The sequence below is a fragment of the Muntiacus reevesi genome, chromosome 10 (genome assembly GCF_963930625.1).
Source record: "Muntiacus reevesi chromosome 10, mMunRee1.1, whole genome shotgun sequence".
Classification (NCBI taxonomy): domain Eukaryota; kingdom Metazoa; phylum Chordata; class Mammalia; order Artiodactyla; family Cervidae; genus Muntiacus; species Muntiacus reevesi.
Genome location: NC_089258.1, coordinates 7,050,459 through 7,073,895, shown reverse-complemented (window position 1 = coordinate 7,073,895; position 23,437 = coordinate 7,050,459). Strand labels below are relative to the sequence as shown.

The following is a 23,437-nucleotide window of genomic DNA, read 5'->3' as shown; positions in this document are numbered from 1 at the left end:
TAAGAAAGAGAAGACATTCCCGACATACATTTGTGTGATGTTGCCATATGTAAAACAGACAGCTGATGGGAATTTGTTGTATGATACAGGGAACCCTAACCTGGTGTTCTGTGACAACCAAGAGGAGTGGGATGAGGACGGAGGTGGGAGGGAGGTTTAAGAGGAAGAGGACATATGTATACCTATGTCTGATTCCTGTTGAGGTATGGCAGAAACCATCACAATATTGTAAAGTAACTATCCTTCAGTTAAAAATAAAATTAAAATAAATAGAAAAATGTATATGATGATAGCAGAGGGTTGGAAATGTGGCATTGCCTGGCAAAAATGCCTGAGGATGGAATGGAATGGGGCAAGTTATAGAAGTGAGAACTGGCAGTCAAGTTTTGCAATAGCTTAACTGGTATACAGAGGATCTGAACTTCAGGGCCTCTGAGGAGGGTCCTTTCTACTGGAAGAAGAAACAGGAGCTGGTGACACATGAATTATGATCACCAAGACTTCTCTTTCCTGGTCCCTATGTCTTAGTCACCCTCTTTCCTGAAATTATGCAAAGAATAAACAAAAGTTCACAGGGTTGCAGTTAGTAAGAATTTGAAGCAATTAGTCCAATCTTTCCTTAACAGTTGAGGAAAAGGAAGTAAGAAAAGTGAAACATTATTCCCCAGGTCATGCTCCTGGCTAATGGTGGAGCTTGGAATAGGACCAAATCCTTTCCGGATTTCCAGAAAGACAGGAGGACCTTACTGGTTTAATGTTAACCTTTGTATTCTACTTAAAGGAAAAATAATTATCCATTTGTTAATATATACTCTTTGCCCTTGTCTGATTTGTGGCTCTATTTAGAGAGTTGAGAAAAAACCAACAACAAAACAAACAAGGAAAGAACAGAAGGAAACAAATATAAACAGACTCAAAGGGCAACTGGGACACACAGATAAAACAGTGAAAGAAAACAAGACTAGAAGACAAGGTTTTCCAGCAAGGTGCCTGGCATGTGATTTCCCTGGTGGCTCAGTCGTAAAGAATCCACCTGCCAAGCAGGAGACATGGGTTTGAACCTGGGTGGGTAAGAGCCCCTGGAGGAGAAAATGGCAACCCACTCCAGTATTCTTGCCTGGGAATTCCTAGGGACAGAGGAGCCCATTGGGCTACAGTCTACGGGGTCGCAAAGAGTCTGACATGACTTAGCAGCTAAACGACATCCTGTCTTGTGGGGTTATGAGCCCCATCTTGTGGCTCTTTTGGATATTGCTTAAGGTTAATTTTTGAATCAGTCAACATAATTGGAGCAGCATTCCTTGGCTTCCCTGGTGGCTCAGATAGTAAAGAATCCACTTGCAACGTGGAGGAGGCCTGGGTTCAATCCCTGGGTTGGGAAGAACCCCTGGAAAAGGGACTGGCTACACACTCCAGTGTTCTTGCCTGGAGAATTCCATGGCCAGAGGAACCGTTAGTTCACAAAGACTTGGACACAACTGAGCAACTAACACTTTATACTTTCAAACTCAACTGGAGTACCCGAAAAATCACCTGGATGTGAAAATGCAGATTCCTAGGCCTTCCCCTCCAAAGAAGCAAATAGATCAAAGAACCTGAGCTCAAGAATCTGTGCTTCTAGAAAGCTCCCCAGGTGATTATAGGGGAAACAAACTGGCACTGATCAAGAAACACTTGTCAACAACAAACTGGCACTTGCCATCTACCCCTACAAGGAATAAATCATGCGCTGCTGCTTGCCGACTTTCAACACCTCTGAAAGGAGTTCAGGGTAGACAGCAGAAATGAGACTCTGTGCTCTGGGAAAAACTAGTGGGATAGATCTTCATATAGTTAGATATTTTCAGGAGCTGATTTTACGAGCCCAATTCTTGTATCTCCTTATATTTAGAAAAGTACTAACATCCTTCATGGTGACAACTGCTCCTCATGACTAGCAGACCCCTTTGGCAAAATATATGTGCTTGATTTCATGTACTTTCCCCTCACCCAAATCATATATATACTGACCTCCCTCCCTACCTCTTTGGAGCAATTTCTCAGAGCTATCTAAAATGCTAACTCCCTAGCTATAGTCCTCTTTTTAAATTTTTTTAAACTCAGAATATAGTCTTCATTTTGCCCCCAGTGAAATTTAACTCACAACTCTCACATTCTGTACAGTTTTGTTAGTATACTGCAAACGGCAATAAGAATTAGTGGCATCCGTCCCTTGGGCATTGTGGCTAAAGGCCTATTCTGAGTACAAGTTTGGAAGGAAATTGTCTAGCACTATAAAGGTCTGAGATTTTTGGCCTGCTTGCAAGCTAACAAATTATCAATGAAAAAAAAAAAAAAAAGGTTCCTGCCTTATCAGTTAACAAAGGATGCTGCAGCCATCAAGCCATTATAGTAATGCTGCCCCAACCTAGCAGCCAACCACCGCAGCCACCCATCGATGATGTGCCCCGAAGAGACTCGGCAGGAGAAAGCACAGCGCACTAGCCTCAGACGGCTGAGGTGCATGCCAAAGGAATGATTTCAATGAGTCCAGACTGCTGTATTTTCCTGTACACAGAAAAAGTGCTAAATTCCTTGAGATATCTGCTTTTCCTTAACATCAATCTTTTGAAGTTTTGACTACTTGGTCTGGGTTGCAAAAACAACTATATATGGCTCCTCCCTTACCTCTTTGGAGCAGTCTCTCGGAGCTGTCCGAGATGCTGTGTCCCTGGCTTAAGTCCTCAGTTTTGTTCACCAAATAAAACACCATCCTCAACTTTTAGATTTTTTTTTTCCATTGACACTTTAGTATGCAAGTTTCAGGAATGCTGGTAGATGAGACTCTTGGTTCAGAGACAAAGGACAGTTTATTACTAACAGCAATTTCAGTAGTCTGATTATAGTCACTTGAGCCAGTTTCCTGACTTAATTCCCAAAAGCCTTTGTAGAGTGGGCCAGAGGATGGAGCTTAGAGAACTTGAATCTTTTTTTTTAATTGGAGGATAATTACAATATTGTGGTGGTTTTGCCATACATCGACATGAATCAGCCATGGGTTACATATATGTCCCCCCATCCTGAACCCCTCTCCCATCTCCTTCCCCACCCCATCCCTCTGGGTTTTCCTAGAGCACTGGCTTTGAGCGCCCTGCTTCATGCATCGAACTTGCACTGGTCATATATTTTACATATGGTAATATACATGTTTCAATGCTATTCTTTCATATCATCCCACCCTTGCCTTCTCCCACAGAGTCCAAAAGTCTGTTCTTTACATCTGTGTCTCTTTTGCTGCCTTGCATATAGGATCGTTGTTACTGTCTTTCTAAATTCCATATATATATGTCAATAAACTATTGGTGTTTCTCTTTCTGACTTACTTCACTCTATGTAACAGGCTCTAGTTTCATCCACTTCATTAGAACTGACTCAAACACATTTTTATAACTGAGTAATATTACATGGTGTATATGTACCACAACTTTTTTAACCATTCCTCTGCCGATGGACATCTTGGTTGCTTCCATGTCCTAGCTATTGTAAACAGCACTGAAATGAACATTGGGGTACACGTGTCTATTTCAATTCTGGTTTCCTTGGTGTGTGTATGCCCAACAGTGGGATTGCTGGGTCATATGGCAGTTCTATTTCCAGTTTTTAAAGAAATCTCCACACTGTTTTCCATAGTGGCTGTACCAGTTTGCATTCTCATCAACAGTGTAAGAGGGTTCCCTTTTCTTCACACCCTCTCCAGCATTTATTGTTTGTAGATTTTTTGATGGCAGTCATTCTGACCAGTGTGACATGATACCTCATTGTATCATCATTTTGATTTGCATTTCTCTCATAATGAGTGATGCTGGGCATCTTTTCATGTGTTTATTAGCCATCTATCTGTCTTCTTTGGAGAAATGTCTGTTTAGTTCTTTGGCCCACTTTTTGATTGGGTTGAGAACCCAAAACTTTTACAATGCAGAGAGATTGCCTGAAGGGAAACATTGTCTCTCTCTTCCCAGGCTCTTCATCATAGAAACATCCTTGAAATGACAGTTCAAAAATGGCAGTGTCTTTGGATAGCATACAGAAACACCATACAGGTGGAGAATTGTCATCCAGCAGAAACCGTTAATGAAAGGAATCCTACATCTGAATGCTGTAAAGTGATCAACCTGAGGCAAGTGGAGTGACTCAGACCTGCTGTACCTGGCAGGAAAATTCAGCCTGGACTGTAACTACAGTCCATAGCTAACTTTGCAGACGTCTTTTATCTCTATTTCACTCAGGAGGAAATAGATTTTGGAAAAGATTGTGACTCGCCCGCCTGTCCAAACAAGACAAGAATTGGGTTTTCTCAGAGGTCTTCACTGCCCCCCGCTCTCACTTGTTTCTTCCTTACCCCAGCAGGCAGGAACTAAACAGGCCAAAATAAGTAAACAACTAATTCAAGGGCGGGCATAGATCTTTCAAAGGGGCACTGCAAACTCAAGCAGTGAAAACGCTAATGACCCTGCAAGATCACACTCCATTTCGGAACCAGGAAGTAAGGAGCTCTGGCTTCTCCCACCTCACTGGCCTGAGATTTCCGGAAACTAAGGAAGTGGCTCCTAGACCTCATTTTCCATTTGAAATCGGAAGTAGGTTTCAATGCTACGGAAGCCCTAGAGAACGGTTGTGTAGTTTCTTCTTGGCTAAACTTGGCTAAACTTGGCACGCCTAGAACCCGCGCTGACCGCAGAGCAGATGGGCTCCGCCCCACTCTTCCGGGATTTCCCGAGCTGACCGGAAGTGGGGCGGAGCCCCCTAAGCACGCCCCGAGCAATTGGCCGGGGCCACTGTCGCTCAGTGCTCCGAACGGAAGAGGCTGGGCGCCTCTCATAGGGTCCCGAGAGCAGTCAGGCGGGTGGGAGGGACTGGAGCGAAAGTTACCGGCTCGAGAGCCGGGAAGGCTATGGAGCCAGACCCCGCCGCGTCCCCTGGGCCTTCCCGCTCCTTCAAAGAGGAGCTGCTGTGCGCCGTCTGCTATGACCCCTTCCGCGATGCCGTGACTCTGCGCTGCGGCCACAACTTCTGCCGCGGGTGCGTGACCCGCTGCTGGGAGGTTCAGGTGGCGCCCACCTGTCCGGTGTGCAAGGACCGCGCGGCCCCCGCCGACCTGCGCACCAACCACACCCTCAACAACCTGGTGGAGAAGCTGCTACGCGAGGAGGCCGAGGGCGCGCGTTGGACCGGCCACCGCTCCCCGCGCCTCTGCCGCCTGCACCGCGGCCAGTTCAACCTCTTCTGCCTCGACGACAAGGAGCTGTTGTGCTGCTCGTGCCAGGCCGACCCCCGGCACCAGGGACACCGCGTGCAGCCGGTGAAGGACACCGCCCACGACTTTCGGGTAAGAGTTGCTGCGGGCGGGAGTTGGCCGAGCGCGCACGTGGACCGGAACCTAGCATCCTGACCGCGCTGCTCCTGCACTCCAGCCTGCCAGGACTGGGTGTGCCCACTCCCGTCCCTCTTCCCCCTGCCAGATCGCTGGTGCCTCCTCAGGACCCCATCTTCCCCTGGTAACATACAGAGCCTACATCGAGCACCGCCCAGGGGGCCTGAGATAGGAGAGGAGAGACTGTCAACAGGAAGTTTGAGAATTGGGATGACAGGATGTTCTCAAGACCGCCCGCCCATCTCTGAAGGGCTGAGGCCCTGCGCCCTTTCTACCAGGCGGGTGTGGCTCATGCCCATTTTAGAAGCACAGGTTGAGTAAGCCCAACAACCCTGGAATGTGGCAGACAGAGGACAGAGGTGCAGCACCTGAAGTCCTGGTCAAAGATTTGGAGCTTTTAGGTCTTCCTCCACATCCCTCACCTACTTCCTGGGCTGGCCCCATGTATTTGGTAGCTCTGGGGAGGCCTCTGGCCCTGGCCAGCTAGTTTATCTTGGATCACTCTCTCAGCATCCCCATGCCTGGAGTTTCACTGGTTATAAATGAAGGAGCTCCAGTATTTTGGCCACCTGATGTGGAAAGCCAACCCACTGGAAAAGACCCTGATGCTGGAAAAGATTGAGGGCAGGAGGAGAAGGGGATGACAGAGGATTAGATGGTTGGATGGCATCATCGACTCAATGGACAGGCATTTGAGCAAACTCCAGGAGATCCTGAAGGACAGGGAAGCCTGGCATGCTGCAGTCCATAGGGTGCCAAAGAGTTGGACACGACTGAGTGACTGAACAACAACAAAAATAAGGGAGCAGCTTATAAGGGAAAACTAACATGAAATTTTTGGCATAGGAAGGAAAATGATCGGGAAATAAGGGTTAGCCAGCTCAGGAGTTTTCAGAATTTTTGACCTTTGCTGGCCCATTGTTCAGTCGCTCAGTCGTTTCTGATTGTGACCCCATGGACTGCAGCACACCAGGCTTCCCACAGTGAGAAATATTGTTTTCCATTGTGACTCAGAACAGCCACATGTATGTATCATGTTCTGTATCAGTGGAGACAAAAATTCTGTGAAAATCTCTATTGTAGTGTGGCATTTTCTGTCATTATATTTTAAAAACTACATAGGCTGTAAAACATTATTTTATCACCTACTTGTATCTACTCATACATAGGTCAGACCCACAGTTTGGAGAACAGTGGTTAGCTAGTCTGAAGATGAGTGTATTGAAAATAAGTATTTCAAAGAGTTGAAAATAATTCTATAAGAATGCTTGTTCTTCAGATACTGTTTTAGTTTGTTTTAATGCCTTTGTTGTTGTTGTTTAGTCACTAAGCCATGTCTGACTCTTTTATGACCCCGTGAACTGTAGCTTACCAGACTCCTCTGTCCATGGGATTTTCTAGGCAATAATACTGGAGTGGGTTGCCATTTCCTTCTCCAGGGGGTCTTCCTGACCCAAGGATTGAACCCACATCTCCTGCATTGACAGGCGGATTCTTTACCACTGAGCCACCAGGGAAGTTCACAATGAAAGTAGTTCCATATACATTTTGGCAAAGTTCAAGTGAAGGAGAGTGTCATCAGCATGGTTATTTGAAGTGTTTGAACAGTGGTCCACAGCAATGCTTTTTCTTATTTCACCTGGCAGAACTGCCAGGTTCTGATTTGAGACAGCTGATGTATTAATAAGTGTGGGCATTCAGGGCATCCTGGGGCCTGGTGTCGAGGTAAGGGGACACCATGGATCAAGTCGTGATGAGTCACTGTGGGGCTGGCAGATATAGATCAGGAAGGTGGGTGGGGGTCAAGGCCAAGAACACTAAGACAGAAGCTCCAGATGTGGGCTAAGCCAGGATTCAAGATCAGTGAGCCAGGTACCAGGAAGTACATACGGTCTAGTGACCTGTTACTGTTTATTCAACACATGTCTTATACTGCTAGGCCCTGGGTATACTGCAGAACAGGAGCTGAACAGTAATTCATACCTTCAAGGAGCTTTAAGCAGAGACCCAAGGAATATGGAGGTGTTACCCAGGTGACTGTGGCTCAGATCATGAACTCCTTATTGCCAAATTTAGACTTAAATTGAAGAAAGTAGGGAAAACCACTAGACCATTCAGTTATGACCTAAATCAAATCCCTTATGATTATACAGTGGAAGTGAGAAATAGATTTAAGGGACTAGATCTGATCGACAAAGTGCCTGATGAACTATGGACGGAGGTTCGTGACATTGTATAGGAGACAGGGATCAAAACCATCCCTGTGGAAAAATGCAAAAAGGCAAAATGGTTATCTGAGGAGGTCTTACAAATAGCTATGAAAAGAAGAGAAGCAAAAAGCAAAGGAGAAAAGGAAAGATATTCCCATTTGAATGCAGAGTTCCAAAGAATAGCCAGGAGAGATAAGAAAGCCTTCCTCAGTGATCAATGCAAAGAAATAGAGGAAAACAACAGAACGAGAAAGACAGAGATCTCTTCAAAAAAATTAGAGATACCAAGGGAACATTTCATGCAAAGATGGGTTTGATAAAGGACAGAAATGGTATGGACCTAATAGAAGCAGAAGATATTAAGAAGAGGTGGCAAGAATACACAGAAGAACTATACAAAAAAGATCTTCACGACCCAGATAAGCATGATGGTGTGATCACTCACCTAGAGCCAGACATCCTGGAATGTGAAGTCAAGTGGGCCTTAGAAAGCATCACTACGAACAAAGCTAGTGGAGGTGATGGAATTCCAGTTGAGCTCTTTCAAATCCTGAAAGATGATGCTGTGAAGGTGTTGCACTCAATATGCGAGCAAATTTGGAAAACTCAGCAGTGGCCACAGGACTGGAAATTGTCAGTTTTCATTCCAATCCCAAAGAAAGGCAATCCCAAAGAATGCTCAAACTACCGCACAGTTGCACTCATCTCACACGTTAGTAAAGTAATGCTCAAAATTCTCTAAGCCAGGGTTCAGCAATACATGAACTGTGAACTTCCAGATGTTCAAGCTGGTTTTAGAAAATGCAGAGTAACCAGAGATCAAATTGCCAATGTTCGCTGGATCATTGAAAAAGCAAGAGAGTTCCAGAAAAACATCTTATTTTTGCTTTATTGACTGTGTCAAAGCCTTCGGCTGTGTGGATCATAATAAACTGTGGAAAATTCTGAAAGAGATGGGAATACCAGACCACCTGACCTGCCTCTTGAGAAACTTGTATGCAGGTCATGAAGCAACAGGTAGAACTGGACATGGAACAACAGACTGGTTCCAAATAGGAAAAGGAGTACATCAAGGCTGTATATTGTCACCCTGCTTATTTAACTTACATGCAGAGTACATCATGAGAAACGCTGGGCTGGAAGAAGCACAAGCTGGAATCTAGATTGCCAGGAGAAATACCAATAACCTCAGATATACAGATGACACCACCCTTATGGCAGAAAGTGAAGAGGAACTAATAAGCCTCTTGATGAAAGTGAAAGAGGAGAGTAAAAAAGTTGACTTAAAGCTCAACATTCAGAAAACTAAGATCATGGCATCTGTCCCATCACTTCATGGGAAATAGATGGGATGTTCATCTTCCTTAATGGAACAGGTTGGGTAATATTGTGGTTAACACTGTGGCCTTTATTTTGGGGCAATTCTGCAGAGCCTGGTTCTGCTGCTAACTATAATTTTGGCAAGTTACTTAATTCTTCTGGGCTTCTTTTCTCTTCTATGTGTTAGGAATATAGTGCCTATCTCGCAAAAATGTAAGATTTCAATAGAATGATATCTGTAAAGGACCTGATTTAGGGCCTTGTGCAAAGTGCATGCTCAGTAATAACTGTTAGTGATAATACAAACTTTCCAGGCGGTGCTAGTGGTAAACAACTTGCCTGCCAGTGCATGAGACATAAGACATGTGGGTTTGATTCCTGGGTCAAGAAGATCCCCTGGAGGAGGGCACAGGAACCCACTCCAGTATTCTTGCCTGTAGAATCCCATGGACAGAGGAACCTGTCAGGCTATGGTCCATGGGGTTGCAGAGTCAGACACGACTGAGGCGACTTGGCACAGCACACAGATAATACAATCTTTGGAAAATCTCACCAGCGAGCAACTCAGAGAAGGGCACATATTAGGGCTAGGACTTGCTGAATTAAAGCAGAACTCTCCAATGATTAAAAAGTTTGAGAAAGACAAGGGACTGTTACCCCCTTCCCTCTTCATTGCCCCATAATTCCCTAACTCGAGGTTGAAGGGCAGAGGGTCAGGGGTGTGTTCTTTGGGGCCAGCACACCCCTGGGTAACGTGTGTGGGCAGTTGCTTCACCCCTGACATTCACAATTATTTCACAAATAATGGAATTTTTCTTGGGGATAATATTACATAACTTTGCTACAGAACATCTCGTCCCATCAAATAACACATTGGGATGACATTTCAGTGGTTTTGTGGGACACTCATGCTAATGTTATTTTGCTATTGAAGTGACACACTTTAGAGATATTACAGAAAACAATATTTTTAAAAAGTCTGTTAAATATTGTCAAGAAGAACATAAGGATGACCAGAATGAATTGAAAAGAAAGCTAAACCTGCAGTAAAGGAAACCACTGTTTATCTTCTGTAGAAGCGTGGCTGAAAGAATACACTGTGGAGGAGGACACATGGGCTAGTTATGTACTGCTCTGTGACAGGTTGCTCCCACGTAGTGGCCTCAAACAAAAGTGTCTGCTGTCTCATGGTGTCTGTGGGTCAGGAATCTGGCGTGGCCGGATGGGTGTTTCTGCCTCAGGGTCTCAGAGGTGCTGCAGTGTGGACCAGGGCCGCAGTCTCACCCGAAAGCCCGAGGAGGCCAGGATCCCCACTCAGGCTCACTTGTGAGGTTGGCAGCAGGATTCAGGTCTTCATGGGCTGTTGTTTGGACACCCTTCCTTCCTAGCCCCATGGGCTGCTCCGCTGGTTGGATCACTTCCATCTGAGGGTGAGAGAGCAAAAGAGGGTGAGAAGGGTCCGTGCAGGCTTTTGGTCACCTCAGCTCATCTCCCATCACTTTGCCATATTCTGTTGATTAGAGGCAAGTCTTTTGTAGACCCAGCCCTCAGGGAGGGGCTTTCAGCACTGCAGTACTGGGAAGTGGGGATCCTTAGGGCCATTTCCAAGGGACATTGATGTCCCTCCCACACGTAGGGCACACTCACCCCGTCCCGGGATCCCGAGTCGTCTTGTCACATTTCAGCATTAGCTCAAAGACCAGGATCTTGTCATCTAAACCAGGCCCAGGTGGGGATGAGGCTTTAGGGACTAAAAACACAGCTTGAATTCACCACTCTGTTAACTATTTACATAGCGTTTACAGTGTACTTACAACTACTTACACAGACTTTTATACTAGCACTGAAGCATTTTTACATAAGGGACTTGAACATCCTGGGATTTCAGTATCTGTGGGGATCCTAGAACCAACCCAGGATGACTGTGGTTTAGACAAGGTCCTGTGGGAAGAACTGGGTCAACCCCGTGATCAGACCTGTTCTTTCATGACTGTAAACCAGTCCAGTTCTCGAAGTCGTGAAGGGGGCCTGTGAGCACATTGTTGACCCCCAGCTCGGGTTCACTGCTCCGCCTGCACTAGCTTTAGGCTTCGCAGGATGTCCTTCTGTTCTGTCCTGTGACCAGCATGGAAACTAGTCTCTTCACCTCCTCAGCTGTTGCCCCATCTGTATCGGGTATAAACAGAGGTGCTGGGTTAGAGGTATCCGAGGCCCTTTGTGCCCTGATGGTGTATACATCGGGTGCAGGGTCAGAGCTGTGCTTTCCCCACTGTGTCCTCCAGCATGTGGCTGGACCGGGTTCAGTAAATAATGGTCGAGTGGTTCCTGCGGTGAAATACACCTCCAGCTGTGATGTGGCATGCTGCCTCCCTGCCCGGCCTCCACCCCAACTTACCTCCTCCTGGTCCTTCTTGGCAGGCCAAGTGCAGGAACATGGAGCACGCGCTGCGGGAGAAAGCCAAGGCCTTCTGCGCGATGCAGCGCTCCTACGAGGCCATCGCCAAGCACAATCAGGTGAGTGAGCACTGGGGCTGAGGGTGCAGATGGGTACCTCTGGGACTTCTGTGGGGCAGAGGTGCGGGTGGGCTGGCCCTGGCCATGGTCAGCCTTCACCAGCCCTGCTGGCGAGCACAGCCGTGCCCTTGGATGCTGACTGTGACTTCGTGGCATCTTTAAACACCTGGGCGTGGCCATGCCAGCAACCACTGAGCGGCTTCCGGAGTCCCCTGAACCTGTGAACTCAGACTGATAACGGGTGCATGCTGCACCACCTGCTGGGGTGCTCAAACCAGCGACGCCCCCATTCTCACGCCTCACGTCCACTGTCTCCAGAATGCACCTGTCCACTGAGCGCCCTCTCCACTGCCAGCATCTGTTCCAGGACCCTGTCGCCGTTGCCTGCCCTCCTACCTGGGCCCCGTGCTTTTGCTTTTATATGCAGTCCACACTCCTTGCAGTGGACTGATCTTTTAAATAAAATAGATGGATTCTGTCACTCCTCTGCTTAAAACTGTCCGGTTCAAGCTCCTCACCAGGGCCTTGAGGGCCCTCATCCAAGCCCCATGCTGCCAGCTTCCTCTCCCCCCAGGTGTGGCCCGTGCCGACTGCCTGGCCGGCCTGGTGTGGGACGCAGTGGGGATGCCTGTGTTGTGTCCATATGTCCAAGAGATAGCCCCTATCTGTGCATCCAGCTGCTGTAGAATTCTCACGTTGTGGAGAGTCCAGGATTCTGGCTTGATTAACGCTTTTCCTCTCTGTTCAGTCCATCCTGGTGGATGAGAGGTGAAAATTTGTGTCTTCCCCTTTACTGAGAGGCTCCATGGCCAGTGTGAGACTGGCTGGAGCTGGCTTTGCACTGGCTGGCTTTTCCTGCCCACTCTGTTTTTTATCCCCCTGTGTGAATCCTCCCAATTTCGCTCTCTCCCACTGTGCATTGCCAGTCTTTTTACTGATGTTTCAGCAGTGCCATCTCTGCCTATACTTTTCTTTGGCTATTAGTAAGTGTGTGCTTCCTTTCATAAGAATAACAGCCATCTGTATTTCTTCTGTGAATATTCACATTCTTTTTCTTGGGATGTTTGTCTTTTCTTCTTATAGAGACTTAAGAGCACTTTGTATATGAAGGATAACAATCTCATATATGTTGGAAATATTTTTCCTAGTTTGTCCCTTTTCAATAAATCGTGCGTGCTCAGTCTTGTCCAACTCTTCGCGACCCCATGGACTGTAGCCCTCCAGGCTCCCCTGTCAATGGGATTTTCCAGGCAAGAATACTGGTGTAGAGTTCCATTTCCTCCTCCAGGGGATCTGCCTGACCTAGGGATTAAAGCCTTGTCTCCTGCATTGGCAGGCAGATTCTTTACCACTGTGTCATCTGGGAGCCCTTTCAATAAATCATTCCCCTCCCTTTTTGGTCATTTCCTCCTGTTCAGTGAATGATTTTGTCATGTTAGCATGTTATTGATTCAGTTTTAAAATAAATACTTTCTACTATTTTTTTGGGTAAGCATCTACAGTATCTATCAAATTTGAAGTCCTAATATTGGAAGGGAAGTGATTTTTAAAAATCGTTGCTGTTTGCAACAGTTCATTTCTGTGATTCAGAGTTTCCCTCACTATCATACAACCTGTGCAGGTACAAAATATTTTTGAGGAATTTATAGAATTACAGTTGTCCTCTATCAGTGTTGATTTTGTTTTATTCATTTGTCTAAACAATCTCATTATGCTGTTTGACTTTTTTATTTAAAACATTTCTTTTTTAAAAAAACTGTTGGCCGCGCTCCGGGGTCTTCGTTTTGGCGGACCAGCTTCGTTGCCCCCAGCCACATGGGATCTACGTCCCATGCACTAAGAGGGGATTCTCAACCACTGGACCACCAGGGAAGTCCCTATGGTGTTTGACTTACTTTAAACTTACAAATAGGTGCTAAGAAAGCTGCATCTATATTTTCTCTTCGGAGGTTCTGCACGTGATTTCTTTAAAAAAAAAATAAGAGTTCCTTCGCTGAACACCTGGGGTCACCGGCTGCATGATGGCTGAGGCTCCGCCCCACCTCTCCCCCGCCCGGCCCCGCCCTATGCTGTAGGTGGAGGCTGCCTGGCTGGAAGCGCGGATAAGGCGGGAATTTGACAAGCTTCGCGAGTTCCTGCGCGTGGAGGAGCAGGCCATCCTGGACGCCATGGCCAACGAGGCAAGGCAGAAACAGCACCTGGCAGAGGAGAAGATGAAGCAGCTGAGGGAGGACACGGAGGCCTTGGCCCACGAGATTGAGCGGCTGCAGATGGAGATGAAGGAGGATGACGTTTCCTTTCTCATGGTGAGGAGTGCAACGTCCAGATCTAGTGACAGGGGCCAGATGTCAGGGGCCAGTGGGGACCCTGAGATCAGCAGCCCTGGCTATATTGTTTTTTTAAAATATCTATTTATTTATTATTTTAAAATATTTATTTTGGGGGTGGTATTGCCACCTTAACAATATTATTAATTTAATTATAGCAATATTAACCTTGATATTATTAATTTAATAATATTAAACTTCTGATCCATGAACATGGGATATATGACTCCTTTTGAGGTCAGAGATTTATATGTTTCCTCTGTGTCTACGTTTGTGTGTCTGGTTTTTTCTTTTTCAGAAACACAAGAGCCGAAAACGCCGGTAAGTTGCCAAGTCCAGTAGGGGGAGGGGAAGCATAGGCAGAAATACCAGGGGTGCAGCCTTAGATGGCTCCCAGGCCAGGCAGGTGGTGAAGCCAGCTGGTGCAGTACTGAGGCAGCAGTGGGACCGGCTAAGTGGAGAGTCCTCTTTCAAGACACCGACTTCCAGTCTGCACTGGTGTAGTGTTGTCTTCCTGAGGGTGGAGCGTGACCATCTACTATGTGGGGGGAGATTGTCATCCTGCATGGGGCTCGTAGTTCTCTGACGGTCAGCCCAACATTTAACCTTGTTTCTTGGTCAGCCTCCTCCCTCTGACAGTCTCAGGACATACTGGTTTGTGTTGACGGTTGTTGGGGTCATGGAGATGAATATGGAATAATCGTGTCCCAGTCAGAGCTGTACAAAGATGGAAGAGAATGCTTTGGGTGGTAGTGAATCCCCTGTCGCTGGATGTGTTCACGCAAAGGCCAGTGACACTTTCAAAATGTGGGACTAGAGGGCCCCTAAGGTGCCTTCCGACTCAGACATCCTATGAGCGGATGTATGTGTATCATTTCTGCTCACACTCAATGAAACCTTGTCTGAGAATCTCCTGTTTATATTTATCCCGGAGAGGGCAGGAAGGGTTCTGGTACTGAATCCTGAAGGGTGTGAGCTGCCCAATTGGCTCCCGGTTCTTCTCCCATCAGAGCCCATTGTAGGTTTGAATAAGGCAGCCAGGGAATTTAGGCCTGAGGTAGGGGATCCTGTTTCCAGCTGACCCAGTTAGGCCCAGAACACCTGGCCCTGGCCCTGCCCCCCAAGCCCACTTCTCCTTTCCCAGCCTCTTCTGCACAATGGAGCCGGAGCCCATCCAACCCGGCATGCTCATCGACGTCTGCAAGTACCTGGACTCCCTCAAGTACCGCGTCTGGAGGAAGATGGTTATGTGTGTCGAATCTGGTGAGTGGATGCCCCAGGCAGGTATAAGAGGCTGCAGGAGGTCTTGCTGGGCAGAGGGCCAGCTGAACTCACTCCTTCCCGCCTCCTGCCCCATAAGACCTCCTCCTCCCCACACTGGTCACTTTTCCAGCCTCTTTCACTCAGGTCCCTGTGCCCTGCTCTACTCCATGTCCCCGCTGCTCAAACCATTCCTGACAGAGCACCTTCCTTTTTTGGGTCGTGACACTTGGCCACCTCTCCGGAAAGAGCAGCTGATTTCCCTTCCTATTCAGAACCATATTGTATATATAATGAAAGAGAAGAGCTCCTCAGGTTAGGGCCGCCTCTCTCAAGGTGATTCTAGCCCATGCAAGTCACTGTGGACTGAATGTGTCCCCGACCAAATTCATATGTTGAAGGCCCAACCTCCATGTGATGGAATTTGAAAGCAGGGCCTTTGGGAGGTGATCATAGTTAGAATTGGTCATGTGGATGGGGCCCTCTGATAATCAGGTTAGTGCCTTTTTAAGAAGAGACACCAGAGAGCTGACTTCTTTTCTGTCTCTCCCTTTGCCTTATAAGGACACAGTAAGAAGGCAGCCATGTATAAACCAAAAAGAGGGCCCTCACCAGAATCTAAGCATGATCGAACCCTGGTCTCAGAACTCTAGAAGCAGAACCATGAGAAATAATTGTCCTGTTGTTTAAGCTACCCCATCTCGGATACATTTGCAGTAGCATCCCAGACTGAGACCATGATTTTCTGGGGAGAGATGTCAGTGACCAGGGCCATGTCACATGCTTTTCTAAGGTGGTACAGGCATCTTGTGAGGTTCACTGGCTTCCTGTGGCTATCCTCACAAAAGACTGAAGTCTGGATGCTTTAAAAATGACAGAATTTTATTCTGGTTCCAGAGGCTAGAAGTCTAAAGCCAAGGTGTCCGCAGGGTCACACTCCCTCTGAAACCTGTAGTGGAGGATCTTTCTTTGCTTCTTCCTAAATTTTGGTATTTTCTGGTGAGCTCAGTGCAGGCAGTTGCAACACTGTGACCTGTGCCTCCATCATCAGAGGGCTTTTCCCCTCATGTGACTGGTTTTCTTTTTTATAAGGACAACAGTTATATTGGATCAAGGGCCCCCTCTCTTCCCATCTGATCTCATCTTAAATTGTTAACATCTGCAAGAACCTCATTCTCAAATAAGGTCACCTCCTGGGGTGCTGGGGTTAAGACTTCAACATAGCTTTTTAGTAGGGCACATTTTTTTTTTGAACTTTATTTTGTATTGGGGTGTTTGTTGTGATGGTTTCAGGTGAGCAGTGAAGGGACTCGGGCATACATATACATGTATCCATTCTCCTCCAAACTCCCCTCCCATCCAGGCTGTGCAGGGCACATTTCAACCCATAATGCCACCCCCAGCCCAGGGCAGCCCCTTTGTTCACTGGGCCAGGTGGAACACAGTGGGTCAGTTTAGGGGGACCCGAGGCCACAGGCTGGTCTGATTTCCCCACTCTCTTCCCTCCCTGCGCCCAGTGCCTTTCAGCCTTGATCCCAACACCGCGGCTGGCTGGCTCTCCGTGTCCGACGACCTCACCAGCGTCACCAACCACGGCTACCGGGTGCAGGTGGAGAACCCGGAGCGCTTCTCGTCGGCGCCCTGCCTGCTGGGCTCCTGCGTTCTGTCGCAGGGCTCACACGCCTGGGAGGTGGACCTGGGGGCGCTGGCCAGCTGGCGCGTGGGGGTGGTGCGGACGCGACAGGATGCCTGCACCGGGGGCCACGCGCACAGCTGCTACCACGACACGCGCTCGGGCTTCTGGTACGTGGGCCGCACGCAGTGCGTGGACGGCGACCACTGCGTGACCTCGGACCCCGCCACGTCGCCGCTGGTGCCCGCCATCCCGCGCCGCCTGCGCGTGGAGCTGGAGTGCGAGGAGGGCGAGCTGTCCTTCTATGACGCTGAGCGCCACTGCCACCTGTATACTTTCCACGCCCGCTTCGGGGAGGTGCGGCCTTACTTCTACCTGGGCGGCTCGCGGGGTGACGGGCCCCCGGAACCACTGCGCATTTGCCCGCTGCGCATCACCGTCAAGGAGGAGCTGGACGGCTGAGGACCCCCAGGCCCGCCGGTCCCAGTTCCTTGCTGTCCCTTCCCAAAGCCACGCTCGCCTTGGTACCTCTCTACCGCCTGCCTTCTTACCAGGATCTTCCCACTGACCTACCCTGTCATCTTCTGTGGCTCCAGGCCACGGGCCTCTCCCCACCCCCCCACCCCCCCTTTTTTCTTGTCCCTTCTCTCCCCTCCTTTGAAGTCAGCCAGAAGACACTTCCTGGGTCAGGCTTTTTCCGAAGTTGTGGCATCCTCTGGATATGAATTTCCTGATCCAGATTCTAAGATTTCTGGGAATAATGTTTGTTTCTAGAATGGGTCTGTTTAAAAAAATGCAGGTTTTTTGTTTTTTAAAAATCATTTCCCAAGTGTGGTGAGGCCAGCAGATGGGAGGGGACTGCTGTTGAAAAGAGTTTGTTACTTACAGTTCCTAGGAGAAGGGGTGCTGCGGTGGGGCGGTTAGGGGGGTGGGGACCAGGGGAAGCACCAGAGTCCTTAGGAGGCAAGCGGCGTGCCTTGCATGGACAGGAACAGAGGAGGCAGGGTGAGTGGGTTTATGATCAGCAAATCTGAATACTTTTCACAGGTTCTGGGGCATAGCGGCTGCCCCTAGTTGTCCTGAAACCTGAATGTGGGTTGATTGTGCATGTGTGCGTGCTCAGTCATGTCCAACTCTTGGTGACTTTATGAGCTGTACCCACCAGACATCTCTGTCTGTGCAGTTTTCCATTCAAGAATCCTGGAGTGGGTTACCATTTCCTATTCCATGACATCTTCCTGATACAGGGATTGAACCTGCATCTACTGCATTGGCAGGCAGCGTCTTTACCGCTGAGCCATCTGGGAAGCCTGTGGGTTGATTAGCCCAGGGGATTATTGGCTTGGAGTGGAGCCCGGTGCCAGCCTGGCACAGGAGGTGGTTGGGGTACCGTCTTGTATGTAAAAGGTTGACTGCATTCAAAAGGCGCACTCACAGGGGAGTTGTTCGCTGTCTGCAGGAACTTGCTAGCCAGGGAAGCCTCAGGAGCCACTGTCAAGAATTCAGAAAAGAAGAAAATATGGTTATTCCAGCACCATTGCCATGGCTTTGGGCAGGACCCATGCCCTGGCTTGTCTGTCACTTTATACCGGTATTTAAAGCTGCTCTGTGGGCCTCGGAGGGGCCCTTCAGGACGAGGGTGGGGACAAGGCTGCCCATCCAATTGGCTCTAACTTATAGATTAAGACTTCTTGCACAATTTCCTCTGAACAGAGTTTCCAGAGCACTTTAAAAAACAATTTAAATACCACGCTTTTCACTTTCCTCATCTGCAGATGAGATAGTAGATCTGGAAGGTGATGGATGCACTGCAGTTGGGTGGAGGACCTTTCTCTGGCTCCTCTCACAGGCACAGGAGGAGGCGAAGAGGGGCCCTTTGTGTTAGGAGGGGAGGGAGGCGGTTCTGTCCAGGGAGGGGTTGGTGTCAGGAACGAGGAGGAGGGGGCTCCAGGACTCTGGTCTTTGCTGACCTCAGCCTGCTCATTGTTCTACTGCCTTTTACATCTTCATCCTGATTTCTTCTCCCCCTACTGTGCCTCCAGACTCCTGTCCCCACCTTTTCGTCTTCACACATGCCTATGGAGAGTTTTTAATTGTTACCTCACTGTGTCCTGGGACAGGGAGTGTCTCCCCGTAGGAGCAGTGTTCTAATGAAGGTGTTTTCTGTACTGAAGACTCACAAACTTTCTCCTGCTTGTGTCTCTTGGTTCACCGAAATGGACATTTTAAACAGAAATGATGATTCAAAACTAAAAATTAGTTATAAGTGTGATGTGCCCATCATTGGTGGCCAGGGGAGGGAGGTGGTAGAATATACCACTGAGTCAAGGGGACCATGTGCAGGAGAGGGGTGAGGATGTTGGCAAAGGGGTGGATGTGAGCTGAGTGGCCCCTCTAAAGATGCTCAGACTCAGCAAAGCTCAAGGCACTTTGGACCCAACACATCTGAGTCCAGTATGCACTTTCTGCCATAAAGTATTTATCTAGCCCATCAAATGCAAATCACTACCTAATAAATCTTGATCTGAAACTATTTTGTTAGTTGTTGTAAACTTTTAAAAATGTTTTTCCTTTCCACCTGAGGTGTTGGAAGGGCTTTGTTTTGATTTTACAGGATATTGTGGATTGCCTAGGCCTCTTTTTACCAAAATAAAGTGTTTGAGCCAAAGCACACTTTTTTTTGTGTGTGACATTTTCCTTTCAGTGTTCTCCTAAGCAAAAAATTTCATTCACCTTGTAGCATGTATTCAGTGTTTTTGTTTTTGTCATTGGATAATCTATTATATGGATATATACTGCATTTTACTTACCAACTCCAGTTGGTGAAAGCATTTTGATTGTTTTCACTTTTTGCCATTATGAATAATGCTGCTGGAAACATTTGTGTGCAAGATTGTGTGTGGACATGTGTTTTTTGTTCTCTTGGATAGGTAACTAGGTGCAGACTTGCTGGATCACATGCTGACTCTTGTTTAACCTTTTGAGGGACTGCCAGGCCATTTTCCAGTGTGGCCACACCTTTGTATGGTCTTGCCAGTAATGTAGTGAGGTTCCAGTTGGTCCATATCCTCATTAGCGCTTGTTACTGTCCCTCTTTTAACTTGGGCATCCTAGTAGATGTGAGGTCTATCTCATTGTAGTTTTGACTTGGATTTCCCTAATGACTCATGGTATCGAGCCTCTTTGCAGGTGCTTATTGTCCATTTGTTTACCTTCTTAGGAGAACTGACTTCAGATCCTTTGCCCATTTTAAAATCTTTTTTTTGTTGTTTTTACTATCCAGTTGCGAGAGTTCTTCATACATTCTAGATACAAGTCCCTCATCAAGTACATGATTGCCAGAAATTTTCTACCATTCTGTGGTTGTATTTTCACTTTCTGGAAGGTGTCCTTTGAGGCACAAAAGTTTTCATTTTGGGGTCCAGTTTATTATTGTTGTTTGTGTATCCTTTGACACTGCCCTTAAGCCAGTCGATTCCAGGTTCTAGGTCTTGGCACAGGCATGGGCAGCCATCTCAGCATGGGTAGCTGTTGTGTTGACAAGGAGCCCTAGTTCAGGAGCCCGTTCTTCCCTTGAGCCCTCCTACCCACGTGATGTGATGATTGAGTGTGTGCATGGGAGCCCAGGTAAGCTGTACCTGGAAGTTTTATATGCTGGCAGCATCTTTAGTAAAGAGAAAGCAGCCGGAACCAGAAATCCAGATTCCTACACCCAAGTCCCAACCGTATGATTTATGAGCTACTGTGCCTTTGAGCCTCTGCTCCCTCATCTAAATGAGGATTTAGGGTACCTACCTCAGGTTGTTGTAGAGATTAAATGAGGGGATTTGGGGGGTACACATACTTTGTATTATGTCCTAAACATACTATAGACTCAGTGCGTGTTGGCTAATTCTTCAGAAAGTGGAAGATTTTGAATGCTGACATTATGATTCATGTTAATGAAAAACCCCAAAGGAAATTGAGAAATGAACTTACATTGGGAGTGCTTAAATTTCTTGAGACTGGAAGGTTATAAACATAAAAGTTACATTTATTAAAAACAACATGGGTAAATTGTGATGTTGTAATGACTGAGAAGACTAGGATTTATACATATAGACATGCAACACACAGTTTGTCTCTAATTTGTGTGGGTTGTTTGGTGAGATCGCCCACTTATGTGGCTGTAAATTCAAAAGGTACAAAAGAACAGCCTCTCCCACTTCTGCCCAGACACTCAGCTCCTTTCTTTGTGGACAGTCATATTACCATGAAAAAAATCCTTCCAGAGGGATTTCATGTACAGCAGTATGCTTTTGTGAGTATATTCTGGTTCCCCCAATGCACTGTAATTTAAAAGCAGACACTTTGGGGGGCTCCCTTGGTGGCTCAGTGGTACAAAATCTACCTGACAGTGCAAGGAGACATGGGTTCGATCTCTGGTCCAGGAAGATCCCACATGCCAGGGAGCAGCTAAGCCTGTGCGCCGCAGCAGCTGAATCTACCCCTAGAGCCTGTGCTCTGTAAGGAGAAGCCACAGTGAGAAGCCTGTGCTCACAGCAACTTGAGAAAAGCCTACACAGCAGCGAAGACCCGGCGCAACCAAAAATAATAAAAACAGAAACTCCAGGTCTGCATCTCTAAGCAACTCAACAAAAGGAGACAACTCAAAGGATGTTATTAAGATAATTTCCTCCTCTCTAAGAGGAGGTTTGTCATGGATGTTTTCATGTAGTCAGCTCAACTGGTGCATTCAGCTTCTTGTTTATTTCACCCTACGGTTTTAAAACAGGGAAAAAACAAGCTGGAATTTAGCTGCTCATGACATGGAAGACAAACCTTACACTTGAGACCTCAACATACATTTTTAAAATCTCAGTCCTTACCAAGGTGTCTAGTGACCTACATAGCTAGTGTGTTAGTGGGGGATGAATGACCTGGGTTCAAAGTCTGCCTCAGCCACTGGGTGACCTTGGGAGAGTTACCTAACTTCTCAGTGCCTTAGTTTCATTATGTGAAAAATGGAGATCTTAAGATGAGTGGAGATAATAACCTACCTCATAAGGTGGTCATGAGATTGTGTGAGCAAATGTGTAAAATAGGACAAGGTCTGACATATACTTGGCAGTTGAGAGTTCACTGTTGTTTTACTTGGCTGTGTTACTGTAGAGCTCTGGTACTTCGGATAAAGTCATTCAACTTCTCATCTGTAAACAGGGAAATGAGGACATGTGCATGATTTTTGAAGGTCTTTTCCAGTTCTAATGTCCTTTGATTAGCAATTTGTGTCACTAGTAAAGGCTGGTATCCTGCACACGGTAGGGGCTGCTGATTCCAGGTGCTGCAGCTGACCAGCATTCAAGAACCTGAGTGTGGTTTGGTATTAGGAGCCTTGTTTCCTCATGTGTTGAGTCTGGAGAAAAACTAAATAGTCATCATGTTTGAAGGATGGCACGGTTGTTCCAGAGAGGAGCAAGTCTTGGGAAATTGTCCCTAAGATTAGTAATCAATCATGCACAATAAAATTGGACAGTCATGTTTCGCAGATGGTTCATGTGCTTTATGTGTGTGATTGAAGATGTCAAATATTGACTCGAGTGCACCGTGAATATGATCTTTGTGGCCTCAGAGCTGCTGGATTGGGCAAAAGATGACCGTTCGTGGTGGGGACTATAGCAGGTCCCTTCAATTTTCAAAAAGAAAATGCATCTTCTTACAAGGTTCTGTGCCTCCTCTTCCTTCCCCAGCCACACCTGGAGCACCCAGCAAGACGGATCACTGGCTTGATTGAAGCCTGCTTCCCTAGCACGTGGGAGGTGCTCCTGTGGGTGCCACCAGTCCCTGTCTGTGGGTGTTGCTTGGGTGGGTTTCTTTCTCTAGGGAACGGGCTGAGGATGGGAAATTCAGGTTTCTATGGATACTGGGCTAGCTGGGATTTGCAACTTGTATTTCAGAGATAGTCTGGGAACAACGTGGGCTCGGAACATAGAGGCACATGGAAACAGTTGGAGGGCCCGGGTAGGTGGGCTCCATTTCAGCCTTTCTCTGGGGACGCGGATCTGAGATCCCCACACTTTGAAGAGGCTGCAACTTGGAGCATAAGGTTCCAGGGTGTGGCGCCCCCTACAGGGTGTGTCAGGTTCCGAGAGCTCTACAAAAGTTAATACCCTTTTACTTCCCTTTTTATCTCAGCAATTCCTTCTCTAGGGGATCTTCCCTACTCAGGGATCGAGCCCCAGGTCTCCTGCATTGCAGACAGATTCTTTACCGACTAAGCCACCAGGGGAGCCTCACTGACTAAAGGTTCCATCAATAAGAAGGTTTAGCATGTGAATTCTCCCTTGTTTATTTATAAAGCATTCCACCATGCCCCCTCATCCCCCCCGCTTCTCCATTATCTTATTTTTAATTTTTATTGTAAAATACACATAAAAATTACCATCTCATTTACTTTTAAGTGTACAGTTTGATAGTGTTAAGTATATTCACATTGTGGGGTTTCCTTATCTTAACCCCAGTGTTAACCACAATTATATTTTTCCATGTTTTTTCAGAAAATGATATTGTGCCCTCTCATTTTAATCCCCACTCTCCTTGACCACCCTGTGAGATAGATTCACCAGGTCAAGAGACTGGTCTATACTCACTTGACTCACCGGCAGCAGATCCAGACAGACCTCAATCCCAGGTACCCTGGAGTTAGCATCTCCAAATCCAAAAACATCTGGGGTCCCCAGCATCAAATGTGGCATCACGGAGGCAGTTGTGTTTGTGAGGCCTG

The 23,437-nt window shown here is 47.2% G+C and overlaps 1 protein-coding gene across 1 annotated transcript; it reads left to right on the top strand.

Moving 5' to 3' along the window:
- The first annotated feature begins 3,138 nt into the window (after positions 1 to 3,138).
- TRIM35 (tripartite motif containing 35) lies at positions 3,139 to 22,946 on the top strand. Its single transcript, XM_065947074.1, has 6 exons — positions 3,139 to 5,365; positions 11,359 to 11,454; positions 13,530 to 13,760; positions 14,080 to 14,102; positions 14,926 to 15,044; positions 16,559 to 22,946. Exons 1-6 carry the CDS (start codon positions 4,931 to 4,933, stop codon positions 17,134 to 17,136), a joined length of 1,482 nt encoding a protein of 493 aa, XP_065803146.1. The 5' UTR covers positions 3,139 to 4,930; the 3' UTR covers positions 17,137 to 22,946.
- The last annotated feature ends 491 nt before the right edge of the window (positions 22,947 to 23,437 follow it).